General features: G+C 51.5%; 1 protein-coding gene across 1 annotated transcript in view; it reads left to right on the forward strand.

The window, feature by feature from the left end:
- Positions 1 to 9143: 9143 nt before the first annotated feature.
- Positions 9144 to 13444, forward strand: part of LOC142596362 (maestro heat-like repeat-containing protein family member 2B) — a 33426-nt gene continuing 29125 nt past the window's right edge. The window contains exons 1-6 of the mRNA XM_075725484.1: positions 9144 to 9270; positions 9743 to 9882; positions 11238 to 11360; positions 11914 to 12079; positions 12479 to 12577; positions 13130 to 13281. Coding sequence (XP_075581599.1) covers positions 9144 to 9270; positions 9743 to 9882; positions 11238 to 11360; positions 11914 to 12079; positions 12479 to 12577; positions 13130 to 13281 — 807 coding nt within the window. The remainder of the gene's footprint in view (positions 9271 to 9742; positions 9883 to 11237; positions 11361 to 11913; positions 12080 to 12478; positions 12578 to 13129; positions 13282 to 13444) is intronic.

Here is a 13444-nt window from a genome sequence, read left to right on the forward strand (position 1 = left end):
CATGTCGGTCTCTGGAATGGCAGCAACCAAGCGAGTTGAAAGAGCATGGGACGGCTCTGCTGGGGATGCTGACATGCCCTGAGTGCTGCAGATCATTGATAAAGATATTAAATAAAATACTACATAATAAATATTAAAAGATATAATATTATAAATATAAATATATAAATATAAATATATAAAAATAAATATTAAATATTATATATTAAAAGATATCCAGATCATTGATAAAGATATTAAACAAGGCTGGCAACAAAACAGAGCCCTGGGGAACACCGCTCGTGACCGGCTGCCAACTGGACTTAGCTCCATTCACCACTACTCTCTGGGCTCGGCCACCCAACCAGTTTTTAACCCAGCGAAGACTATGCCCGTCCAAGTCATGAGCTGCCAGCTTCCCAAGGAGAATACTATGGGAGACTGTGTCGAAGGCTTTGCTAAAGTCCAGGTAAATGACATCCACAGCCTTTCCCTCATCCACTAGGCAGGTCAACAGGTCATAGAAGGAGATCAGGTTGGTCAAGCACGACCTGCCTTTCATAAACCCATGCTGGCTGGGCCCGATCCCCTGGTTGACCTGCACATGGCTGTTGAGCTCACTCAATATGAAATGCTCCATAATCTTTCCTGGCACTGAGGTCAGGCTGACAGGCCTGTAGTTTCCCGGGTCCTCCTTCTGGCCCTTCTTGTAGATGGGCGTCACATTGGCAAGCCTCCAGTCATCAGGGACCTTTCCCTGTTAACCAGGACTGCTGATAGATGATGGAGAGTGGCTTGGTAAGCTCCTCTGCCAGCTCCCTCAGTACTCTCGGGTGAATCCCATCCAGCCCCATAGACCTGTGAGCATCCAGGTGGTGTAGCAGGTCGTTAACTGCTTCCTCCTGGATTATGGGGGCTTCATTCTGCTCTCCATCCCTGTCTTCCAGCTCAGGGGGCTGAATGCCCTGGGGATAACTGGTCTGGCTATTAAAGACAGAGGCAAAGAAGGCATGAAGTACCTCAGCCTTTTCCTCATACTTGGTGGCAATGCTCCCCCTGCATCCAATAAAGGATGGAGATTCTCCTTGGCTCGCTTTTTGTTGTTAATGTATTTGTAGAAACATTTTTTATTATCTCTTACAACAGTGGCCAGATTGAGTTCTAGCTGGGCTTTTGCGTTTCTAATTTCCTCTCTGCATGACCTAACGAGATCCCTGTATTCTTCTTGAGTTCCCTGCCCCTTCTTCCAAAGGTGGTAAACTCTCCTTTTTTCCCTGAGTCCCAGCAAAAGCTCCCTGTTCAGCCAGGCTGGTCATGTTCCCTGATGGTTCGTCTTACGGCACATGGGGACAGCCTGCTCCTGCACCTTTAAGACTTCCTTGTTGAAGAACCCCCAGCCTTCCTGGACCCCTTTGCCCTTCAGGACTGCCTCCCAAGGGACTTTCCCAACCAGCGTCCCGAACAGGCCAAAGTCTGCCCTCTGGAAGTCCATGGTAGTGGTTTTGCTGGCCTCCTCCTTGCTTTGCCAAGAATCAAAAACTCTATCATATCATATTATGGTCACTAAGCCCAAGATGGCCTCCAACCGCGACATCTCCCATGAGTCCTTCTCTGTTTGTAAACAGCAGGTCAAGCGAGGCACCACCCCTGGTAGGCTCACTTACCAGCTATGTCAGGAAGTTATCTTCCACGCACTCCAGGAACCTCCAAGACTGTTTGCTGTGTTGTATTTCCAGCAGATGTCTGGCAAGTTGAAGTCCCCCACAAGAACAAGGGCTAGCGATTGTGAGACTTCTGCCATCTGCTTATAGAATGCTTCATCTATCTCTACACCCTGGCTGGGTAGTCTATAACAGACTCCCAGCACGACGTCTGCCTTGTTGGCCTTCCCCAAGGATGAGGGCATCCTTACCCATAAGCACTCAACCTTATCATCACAATTGTTAAGCTCTATACAATTGAAACACTCCCTAACATACAGAGCCACCCCACTGCCTCTCCTTCCTTGCCTCTATCTCTTCTGAAGAGCTTATAGCCATCCAGTGCAGCACTCCAGTCATGAGAGTCGTCCCACCACGTTTCTGTGATGGCGACTATGTCATAGCCATCCTGCTGCACAAGGGCTTCCAGCTCCTCCTGCTTGTTGCCCATGCTGCATGCATTGGTGTAGATGCACTTGAGATGGGCTATTGATTTCACCCCCAATGTTGCCATGCCACCCTTGGGCTCCTCTCTAGCGAGCCTCCTTATATCCCCTTCCCCCTTCGAACCTAGTTTAAAGACCTCTCGATGAGCCCTGCCAACTCATGAGCGAGGATCCTTTTCCCTGTTGGAGATAGCTGAACTCCATCTGCCTCCAGCAGGCCTGGTGCTGTGTAAACCTCCCCATGATCGAAAAAAACAAAATTCCACCGATGGTACCAGCCTCTGAGCCACCTGTTAATCAGCTGAGCTTTCCTATTCCTTTCAGTATTCTTCCCTGCCGCTGACAGGATTGAGGAAAACACTACCTGTGCTCCCTCCCGATCCTTCAACCAATTGTCCCAGTGCCCTGAAGTCCCTTTTGATCGCTTTTGGACTTCTCTCTGCAACCTCATCACTGCCAACCTGCATAACGAACAGCAGGTAAGAATCAGAGGGCTGTACCCGATCGGGGAGTTTCTTAGTAACGTCTCTAACGTGGGCCCCAGGGAGGCAGCAGACTTTCCTGGGGGATGGGTCTGGTCGGAATATTGGGCCCCCTGTTCCCCACAGGAGGGAATCGCCTATGACAGTTACCCTCCTTTTTTTCTTAACAGAAGCAGTCATAATGCGTGGGGCTGACTCACTTGCCCTAGGCAACCCCCTGGATGGACCGTCACCTACATCCTCATTTGCCTGGCCCTCAAAGTACCAGAGTCCCACATTTGTTGTGTAAGGGCAACTGGGAAGGTAAGGGAGGCCGGGAGGGGATTCGCCTGCTGTCCCGAGCAGGGACCTGTTTCCATTCCCCCCCTGTCTCTGAGGTCCCCTCTTTCTGCTTCCTGGCAAGAGGGTAGGGGAGCCTCTGCTCCTTGTGGAGCCTCCATCTGCTGCCTTGGCACCAGGGATGGTAGGGTGTGGCTCCACCAATCTGTCTCCCTCTCACACTCCCTGATACTCCTCAGCCTTTCCACTCTCTTTCAGCTCTGCCACCAGGCTGAGCAGATCATTCACTTGGTCACACTGAAATCAGCTGTTGTCTGTGCTGCCCTCTGGTATGAGTGACAGGCTCAGGCACTCCCTGAAGCCAGAGACCTGGACGGCTGTATGTTTGTGCAGGAGCTCCGTCTAGGTCGCCGCATTCCTTGTGGCGATGGCTTTTGGGTGAGTGGAAACCATAGCTGCTAGGTCCTCTCCTGAGAGGGCGATGACCACTAGTTGAGTTTCCCTTTAGAGCCAGGAGGGGACTGTGCCCTGCCCGCATGCCCCGCCTGTGCAAAGTGCCACACAAACTGCCGTGCCACACCCTGTTTGCCTGTCCTGTTCACTGTGCTCCTGGTTCCTCGTGCTCCCTGAGGGCTGCTTTTGTACGTGAGGGGGTTAGGCCACCATCGCTCTTGTCCCTGCCCATGCTGAGTCAGAGCTGCCTCTTGTCAGGAGCTCACTCTTTCCCGCTTGGGGTGGGGGGGCTGGGGTACCCTCCCTCCTTGCACTTTTGCCCTGCACTTTTGCCACCGATTTGCCACTTTAGGAAGGGTACCCCATCGCGATCCTCCGCTCCGGAGCCCTTTGCCTTGCTGGGTGTCAAGGGTGTCTCTGCAGCTATCAGGGCAGAAGCATGCAGATGGCTTCTGCAGCTTTTTGTCATGTCATAGTGTTGCCTTTAAGTAGTAGATTTTGGTAGCAGATTTTGTTATACTAATGAAATATGATCCTATGCCTTTAAGTAGTAGATCTTGTTATACTAATGAAATATAGTCCTTGAGTAGCAGTGAAGTAATGCATATTTTGCTACATTGATAAAATGTAAAAAGGAAGGGAGGATGGCTAAGCGGATGGTTGCTGACCTTCAAAGATAAGGGGATGGCAGAACAAAAGGGGCATGCACATAATAGAAAAAACTGGGTAAGAGGTAATTCGGGCAGGGGGAGATCGTGACCACCGACCCAATTAGGGACTGAAGCAAGTACCCCCCTGACTCCTCCTGCACAAGCGCAGTGAATTAAAAAGACACTATAGCTTTAAAGACTATGCGAGTAAACTGGTAACCAATGAAGATGAGCGCACGAAGACAGGTTAATGATTATGTATTAGAAAGGTGTGGAGATTGTATATTCAATGTGTAAATAAGGGAATAGAATCCCTAAACCACAACATTGGGTCAGACACCCACTATACCTGTCACCTTTATCTGTCCTCTTTTTAATCTTTACCCATAAGGTCTCGATTGGCTCCTCATCCATCCCCAGGCAGACCTCCATGCACTCCAGATGCTCTCTCACATACAGGCCAACTCCCCCTCCTCGTCTTCCCAACCTCTCCTTCCTAAAAAGCCTGCATCCCTCCATTGTGACACTCCAGTCATGGGAGCCATCCCACCACGTCTCTGTGATCCCAGCAAGACCATAGCCCTGCAGCTGCACAGAGATGTCTAACTCTTCATGTTTATCCCTCATGCTGCGTGCACTCGTACAGGCATTTTAGAGAGGCTTGTCTGCATGCTCGGTTCTCAGAGAGGGTTTGGGGGCTTTCTCCATAGTGGTGTCTTGTAGGCACTTCCTTGTTTTATGTGCAGGTGCTGGAGGTGACCCTACTTTAGCCTCTTTTGTTGATGTGCTGATCCCTTCCTGTCACATCACCCCCTGCTCTTTGCTCAGCGATCCTGTCTGTCACTCCCTCACAGGACTGCAGGTTGCTTTCTCCCTCCCCGTCCTTCTCAGTTTAAAGCCCTCCTTATGGGGTCAGACATCCTGCTGGCGAAAACAGCTTTGCCCTACTTCGTGAGGTGGATCCTCTCTCCCCAGCAGAGGCTGACCAGCAAACAGGGTCCCATGGTCACAGAACCTAAGCCCTGTTACCAACACCAGTTCCATGGCCAATTACTGACTTGTCCTAGTAGTGCCCTTCTCCTCACACCCTTGCCTCTTCGCTGGCAGGACTGGAGGAACACCACCTGGGCCCTTGACTACTGCCTCCAGTAGGCAAGTCCTGTTCTTTTTTGTCCTTCTCTTGTTCCTCCTTTTCTTCCTCCTCTTCTTCCTCCTCCTCTCTACTGTTGTGTCAAGAGAGGCTTTGGAAGGTACCCAATTTATCGTTATAAGACCGGTCGTGTTCAGTACACTGAACTATCACGATTACGGATTCACAAATAACGTAGGCACCTTTCGTCTAGTCGTGCTGCATGAACTTAAAGCGTCTGGTCGCGTTCAATGACCACTATCACACTAGACTAATAAATCAAAGCAATTTATTAAAGCAACAGACACACAGGTTCTTTGGATTACCGGTGATAAATTCACTGACTGCAAGGCACATGCAAATACCAAAGCTTTGGAATAACACAGATGCATCAACAGACCTAAAGCGACTCTATAGAGGTTTCTAAGTTTCGCGCGATGATGGGGGGTGTGTGTGTGTGTGCACTTGGTATAACCAAGTGTTAGATTCTTACCCAAAGGCGTCCCGATGGGGGGGAAGAGAGGCTCAGCCCGTCTACTGATCCCAGAGGTCAGAGTAGTACATGATGGTATCTTCCCTAACATCCCCTCTCTCTTAGGCCAATTTATAGTACTTTTATCTTTCAGGTGGAGCTCGAGGGACTCTAGTCATACATACTTTTGTTATGATTGGTGTAAAACTTTCTTGCTTCGTTTTAAAGGTACAGGCTCAAAAAATTCAGAGTGCAGGCTCAGTGAGGAGTGGTCTCACCTTAGAGGCGGGTAGGTTTTGGGATGGAGGTGTGTTTTGGTATTATAATGACATTATAATGAGCAAAGTTTACCAAAAGGACAGTATTTTGTCAAAATCATGACAGCTTGTTGGCTCAGGGTATCAATTATGCAGCTCATCGGTGCCATGGTCCTCTTCTGAGTCCCTTATCACAGAGCTTGGCCGTGGTGTCTCCACACCACTCCTCCCTCTGGGCAACTCCCTTTAGAGCCAGCGCACCAGGCTCCCCTCATGTTGCCGACATCCAAGGTTGCAGGCTTAGGGAACTCCCTGATGGGATAGATTCCTTGCATCCACCTGCATTTCATCTGGACAGCTTCTTCAATGCTGTGTTTTTCTTGAAATTGTAAATCTAAGTCTAATGTCTAAGCCACCTCCAGCAATTACTCCACATCTACCTACCTACTCTGCCTTCTCCTCCTTTTCCTGTTCCTGTTCTTGTTCCTGTCCCTTGTGCTCCTGTTCCTCCTTGTCCTCCTTCTGTTCCTCCTCATCCTCCTGCTGTTCCTCCTCCTGTTCCTCCCTCTGGCCTTCATGATCATCGTCCTCTTGTTCTTCTGTTCTTCCTCCTCTTCTTCCTTTTCCTCTCCTCCTCCTCCTCCTGTTGCTCCTATTCCTCCTTCATATTCATGTTCATCCTCCTTTGCTTTGTCTTCCTTTTCCATCTGCTCCTCCTTTTCCTCCTGCTCCTCCTTTTCATCGTCCTTGTTTTTCTGCCATCTTTCTCCTTTTAATTCTCCTCCTCCTTCTCCTCTTCCTCTTCATTCTCTTCCTCCTCTTCATCTTCTTCCTCTTTTCTCCTTTTGTTCCTCCTCTTGTTCCTCCTCCTCTTTTTATTCTTTCTCCTCCTCATCCACCTTCTCCTCCTCTTCCTTATCCTCTTCCTCCTTCTATTCCTGCTCATTCTTCTTCTCCTGTTTCTCTTTTTCTGCATTTTCCTAGTCATCTTCCTGTTCCTCTTTCTTTTTCCTCCTCTTCCTCTTCCTCTTCCTCTTCCTCTTCCTCTTCCTCTTCCTCTTCCTCTTCCTCTCCCTCTCCCTTATTCCCTATTCCACTCCCTTATTCTTTAGGCAGAGGCCGACAACCCAGCATGGAAAACTACAGTCAAATAACAGCAAGATGTCTCAAATTGCCTGTGTCCTGACTTAAGAGGTAACAGCACCACAGCCCCCCCCCCCCCCCCCCCCCAGCCCCACACCCAAAAAACCAACAGATGTGCACATATCGACCCTTTCATAGAGACCGAAGGACTGTAGGGTAATTTCTTTCTGAACCCACATGCAATCCTATGCCAGCCCAGTAGCATGAAGGGCTTGGATATGTGTGCATCTCCTACTCTAGTAGAGATGGCAGTTCTGGTCATCCTTTCGTCTGGATTTGAGCTGAGAAACCTTCTAGGAAGGTCAGCTGTCCCATGCTCATCCACAGTCCAGCAAACAGATATTCCATTTGAATACAAGTCTCCTTTGTCTTTTTGTGACACAGTTGGGTCTGATGGGTTGGAGGTCTCAAGTTTCTGCCTAGTTTGGTCCTGGCTGGAGAGTGGGAGCAAATGTTCTTGGAGGAGACATAGGGGAGGGCACACACGGACACAGGCGGGATCCTCCTCTTTGGAGAAAAACAGGGCACAAAAATGCAGAGGGCAAAGGCCAGGTCAGTCCCTGTCACGAATGCAGGTTTATGAATCCTGCTGATTATGTCAATTTATTGTGAATGAGTGACTTTACACAGCTTGATTTAGTAGCAGTTTAGAATTTACTGGTAGCAAATCGCAGGATTTGATTGTAATATTTTAATAGCACTCAGTCATCAGTGATTAACAAAGTGATTAGAGAAAACTGGTCAAAACAGTGACTTAGTTAAAGATTCGAAGATGGCAAGGTTCACTCTATTACTACGTGGAAGTGCATAAAGGAAAATTAAGTTACACTGAGTTGGAATGATTCATAAAGTGATTCATGATTGTGTATGCAGGGGATAAGGAGGACCCTCCCGCTGAGTCACGAGGTTCAGAATAGACCCCTTTGCTTTCTAAACTCCTTCTCAGAGAGGAGTCGAGGTGCGGCTGGGTCCACTCTTAGTCTCAGACTTGGTCAACGGTTTATAGGAATAAGGATAAGGCAGCAGTATAAGACTCACTTGGAAACTAAATCGTACATCTACAGACTGCTTAAACTGATTCACACATGCATACACACAAACATGAATACATATGTAAAAATGGTATACCTGTTAAAAATTCCCCTCAAGGTCAATGAAATACTCGCGTCTAATGTCTTGGCATTTCTCAACGGGTGAGGGTTGAGCCTCGAGGAGTGAAGGGTTTCAGCCCAGGCTCCGCTGTCGGTCTTCAGCAATGGATTTCTGGTTTTAGCAAACTTTAAGATTTTGCTAGCTCTGAGAGGCATTGCACTTGGAGGGAGATGCTGGTGCAGCCCATGGCAGTCCAGGAGAGCTCAAAGGGCCTCACTTAGGACTGCTGTTTATAGGATTGTGAGATGATTGACTTTAATCACCAGTAAATTTCCATCTGAGCCACAATTCAGATCAGTAGTTGCTGGAATTCCAGTAACGATGATACCACTCTGTTTCAAGTCTGTCAGGGGTAGCTGTTCTCACTTCCCCTGTTAGCGATAATACAAAGATTTTGATAAGGACAGGGCTGCTCTCTGCTTCAGCCATGTAGGAGTTTCTGGTACAATTAAGGGGCGCTTAACTGACTAACTCGCTACACAAAAATAGTGGCCTGGAATTCCTGAGATCATAAAGCGGTTGAAGAGAAAGAGGAATAAGGCGTGGGGGGGTGGTGTGTGTGCACCACCACAGTCCCCTTGAGACCACGTTGCCTCAGGTCATAGAATCATAGAATAGTTTGTGTTGGAAGGGACCTTTAAAGCTCATCTAGTCTAATCCCCCTGCAATGAGCAGGAACGTCTTCAACTAGATCAGGTTACTCAGAGCCCTGTCAAACCTGACCTTGAATGTTTCCAGGGATGGCTTCCTGGAGGGGGACATGGATCAAGGACAGAGCTGGGAAGGGCTGTCTGCAGAAAGTCTTTGCTAAAGCTATTTGAGGACCATGAGTGAATTCAAGTGATGGAGAATGGGGAAATCCTGCATTTCTGGGCCTGTGGGGGTCCCCAGGATGCTGCCGTGTGTGGTCCCTGCCCCATGGTGTGTCCCCAGCATGTGTCCCTGTGACCTTGTGTCACAGCAGCCCTCTGTGAGGTGCCACGCCCCACAGGGGGGTCACAATGGCCAGGCTCTATATCTTCCTCCTGGGGCTGGTGCTGCCCCAGTTTCTCATGGCTTTTGCCCAGAGAGAGCAGTGCACTGATCTGGGAGATCCTGCTGCCATGAGGAGGATGAGAGTGCTGAGAGGTGAGGGGCTGGTGGGAGGTTAGGGGCTGACGCCTACTGGAGGCAGTGTCTGTCCCAGCCAGGTGCTAGGGGCTGCATCCCCATCACCTCTCATCTTGCTGCCAGGCACCTCTGAGAGGGCTCTGGCTCCATCCTCTCCCTGCCCTCCATGGGGCAGCTGGGGACTGCTCAGAGACAACCTGGCCTAGCTGTCTCTTGTTGGGGCTGCCCAGCCCTCCTGGCCTCTCCTCACAGAGCCCCATGTCCATCCCCTCTCCAGCTTGGGGCCCCCTCACTGAACTTGCTCCAGCACATTGCTGCTGTTCTGTCACTGGGGAGCCCAGAATGGGCCCAGTCCCCCAAGGTGGTCTTCCCAGTGCTGCAGTGCGGGGAAGACTCTCTCCCATCATCCCACTGACTGCCCTCCTGCCTCCTTACCCCTCCTTGGTGTGAAGCCCTGCAGCCAGCAATACTTTTCTTTCTTTTCTTCCAGCTCTGTGCCCATGCATATGTTCCCAGGCCAGACCTGTGCATTCTGAGGATGGAGGCAGGGCAACAGGGACTGTCCCTGCGGCCGTCACTACCTTTGCGGCCGTTGGGACTTCTCTGCTAAAGCAGCTGCAAGACCATGAGGTAAGGCGGGGCGGGGGTTGAGGGCTCCCCTCCTTGCCCCTGGCTTCCCCAGGGAGCCAGGGCAGAGGGGGATTTCACCTGACGGCACCTCTGCACTCCTGCAGGCTCTTTGTCCCCAGGCGCTAATCCTGCTGCTCAAGCTGGACTAAGGCCACTGTTCCCCACTCCTTTCCCCAGGAGCTCGCAGCACACTCCTGGGCAAGGCAAAGCCTCTGGCATAAATCTCAGCATCTCTCCGGCACCTTTGTCCAAGTGTCCAAGGCCCCTCCTTAGCTTTGGTTTGGGAACTGTCCCAGCACCAGTGCTCCTGCCAGTGTGAGGAGCAATGCTGTGCCCCAAGGTGCAGAGTGCTCGTGGCTTCCCCTCCTCGGGCCATGGTCTCGTTCCCAAGCCTTCCCCTTTGTCACAGTCTCTTTGGAGCTCTCAAATTTACAGGACAACATACTCCCTGATCTAAATTTTATTTTATGAGCTCATTAAGAAATACACTACATGAACTCGATGAACAGGGGTGCTCAATCCCCTTTTGCCCAGACTAGTCTATCACATGAATTCACTTCTTAACCGGTCAAGTCATAAGTTTCAAAACTTACAACCCATAACTGTTAATGTAGTGCACCTATGAGCAAAAAAAAAGAATTAGTTACCTAGCCGACGGTGAGAGGGCTCATCCCTCCTCCGTCACAGTGCAGGGATCCCCTCTATCACACCAGGAAGCATGAAAGCTTCAGCCGCTCAGCTGCTGTTGGATCCGCTTCAAAAGCTTTTTGAGTAAGCTGATGTTTTATACCCTCCAGCTTGGAGGTTTGGTCTATGCCATTTCCATAAAGTAGTGGACTCTGAGGAAACTGCTAGACAAAAGACAATGCCTGCCGCAGACAGCAATCTGCAGGTGATAATGGCTGCATCATGGCCCTTTAGCTCTTTCTGGCCGCCTGCCCTGCCTATATGGTGCTCTTGCTTTGACCTAATGGTGCTGCTCCCAGTATACATGAGGCCTTAGCATGAGCTGGGTTAGCCAAAACCTAGGCAGGAGTTGAGTGAACAGTCACACCCTTCCTCGCCTGGCACTTTCCCTCTGACCTCCACCATCCCCCATCCTCAGGAGTGACTTCCTTGGCTCCTGCACGGCCATTTACCCTGGTGGAGTTGATCTCCCTATCTGGCTCTCTGCTAGCATCAGAGGCGCTGCGGAAGATCTTAGTGTTGCCCATGGCTGTCCTGACTGATGCCTGCAGCTCGTACCTCGTGCCCATGTCACACAGACGATTTGGGGGGCAGCAGGTCTCTCTCGTGGCTCCCTGGAAAAGAGGGCAAAGCAAGTCCCATCACTCCCCTTTGTGGTCTGTCCCCAGGGTGACCGAGTGGAGACATACCGGGAGCTGGAGAGGATCTTGCAGGGAGATGATGGCTGTTTGACAAGCGGTGTCGTGAACCGCCTAATAGCAGAGGCATCCAGTGACATGCGAGCAGCCCAGGTGAGCTTGTCCTCTTTCAAGGCCACCAAAGCAGCCTGCCTCTGCCCCTGGTTTGGGGGGAAATACAGAGTGGCGCAGAGATGTTCCGTGGTTATTCAGACCCAGCGGAGGTCCTAAGGGAAGAGATTCTGGGGACTCGTCATTACAGGGAATTTGGCGAGGGGATGCAGAGAGCTGTGCAGACACGCGGACTTGGGGCTGTTTCTAACTGAGAGAGAGCTGGGTTCAAGCTCAAGGTTATTCCTCCTGCCTTGAGGAAGAGCCATGGGAACCCACCAGCCCCACAGAGAGGTCCCAGGGGGGTTTCAAGTCTGCAACAATTTGTTCCTGGCATCTCCATGGAGAGGAGCCAGTGGCACGGGGCTGTGCCGGGGAAATGCCTCCCTTGTCTTGCAAGGGAGCTACTCGCCTACCCCAGGGAGCAAGAGGCAGCAGCTGCCTGGCCCTGAGCACAGCTGCCCCAAGGGGTTTCACAGAGGACATGGGGTCATTCAGCCTGTCTGAATGCCTCAGCCTTTTTCTTGGGAGTGTTTAGCCTGTGATGCTTTTGCAGGGTGTGACAGGTGATGTGAAGACGGCCGCTAGCGATGTCCTGGTGGCTCTGGCCCACTCCCACTTCCACTTTGTCATGTCTGAGCTCCAGAGCCACCTGAAGGCCATGGGGAAGGTCCCTGATGAGACTGTGCTCCTCACCTTGGGCAAAATGGCCCGCAGCTATGGTACGGCACCCTCGGCCTCCTGGTTTGGGTAGGGGTCTGTGATAATAGCGAGAAGGGATCCTCCCCCTCCCTAAACACTCTGTGTTGAACTGGGGGGCTATGGAGTTGCTGTGCCTCCTTGCTCCAAGCCAGGGCCAGCTGGCAGCTCTGCCTTACCAGCCCAATCCCAGTTCCTGAAGGGTGGGCACCTGTTGGAAACAAACCCGTGGGGTGTCTGTCCCCCACTCTCCTCCCCATTTCCCCAAAGGGCTTTCCTGTGTTCCCCTTGGGGAAGGCAGCCCTCCCCATGCCCTCTGGCATGCCCTGCATGGCCCAGCAGCCCCAGCCTTGCCAGAGATCGACCCCAGTCTCCCATGTCTATCACTGACCTTGGTCCCTCTGTCCCTGCCTTCTCTGCAGCCCTGCGGTGCATCCCCTTCATGGGGATGACGCTGCTCGCCCTGCGCACTGTGCTGAGCCAGGTGGGGAGTGGCCAGATCTTGCACGTTGTCTGCAGTGGTGAGTGTCAGCTCCTTGGCCGGGGCCCCTGGGGCAGGGCTGGGGTGGCCTTCAATGCCTTCATGGGATCTCAGAGGGAACATGGTGGGTGCAGCCTGCAGCGAGGTCAAGCCTTGGTATTCCCAAACTCCTGTGAGTATGCAGAAGGAGAGGGGAAGCCCAGGAGGTTCCTGAGGGCAGGACATGGTGGCGCTGCACAGAGGAACTCCTAGGTCCTTTTCCATGGCTTCTGTTCCCCTGCTTTCCTCTGGGATTAAAATCCGTGCTCTGAAAGGGCATGTGTGTGGGGAAGGGAAGGGGCTGCAGTGAGAAATGCTGGAGGGGAACAGGCCATTTGAGGAGGAGAAGGTGCAAGAGCGAGGAGGAGCGAAACAATGGGGTGTTTGAATCCAGATGCCTCAAGAGCACAGATTGCCCTCAGATCCAGATCTGGTCCTGGGCTGAGCCCTGCTGGAGCCTGGGACTGTCCTTAAAGCAGGCTTGGGCGTGGATGCAAGGGACCGTCCCTGCTGCAGACTCTCACATGCTCCCTTTTCCTTTCTCCTGGTGCAGTTCTTGAGCAATGGTCAAAAGCAGTCAATACATACTTTGGCAACCGGGAGCAATGCCCGTTCCCTCTCAAGGGGGTAGCACACTTCTGTGAAGCCATTTACCCGGTGTTCCGCTATGTGGTGGTAAATCGGCTGGACTGCAAGGATGAAGAGGTGAGAAGTGCTGCTTTCCACGCCTGGGTCCACAGCAGAGACATCCACGTTGGTGGGTCTGTCTGTGCTCAGTTGGGTGCGAGCAGAGGGGCGAGGGGAGGGAGTGGTCTGAGTGACAAGGCACCCCAAGCCAGGAGCCTGTCGGCACCGTGCCTGAGACTAG

The sequence above is a fragment of the Pelecanus crispus genome, chromosome 31, assembly GCF_030463565.1.
Source record: "Pelecanus crispus isolate bPelCri1 chromosome 31, bPelCri1.pri, whole genome shotgun sequence".
In the NCBI taxonomy this organism is placed as follows: domain Eukaryota; kingdom Metazoa; phylum Chordata; class Aves; order Pelecaniformes; family Pelecanidae; genus Pelecanus; species Pelecanus crispus.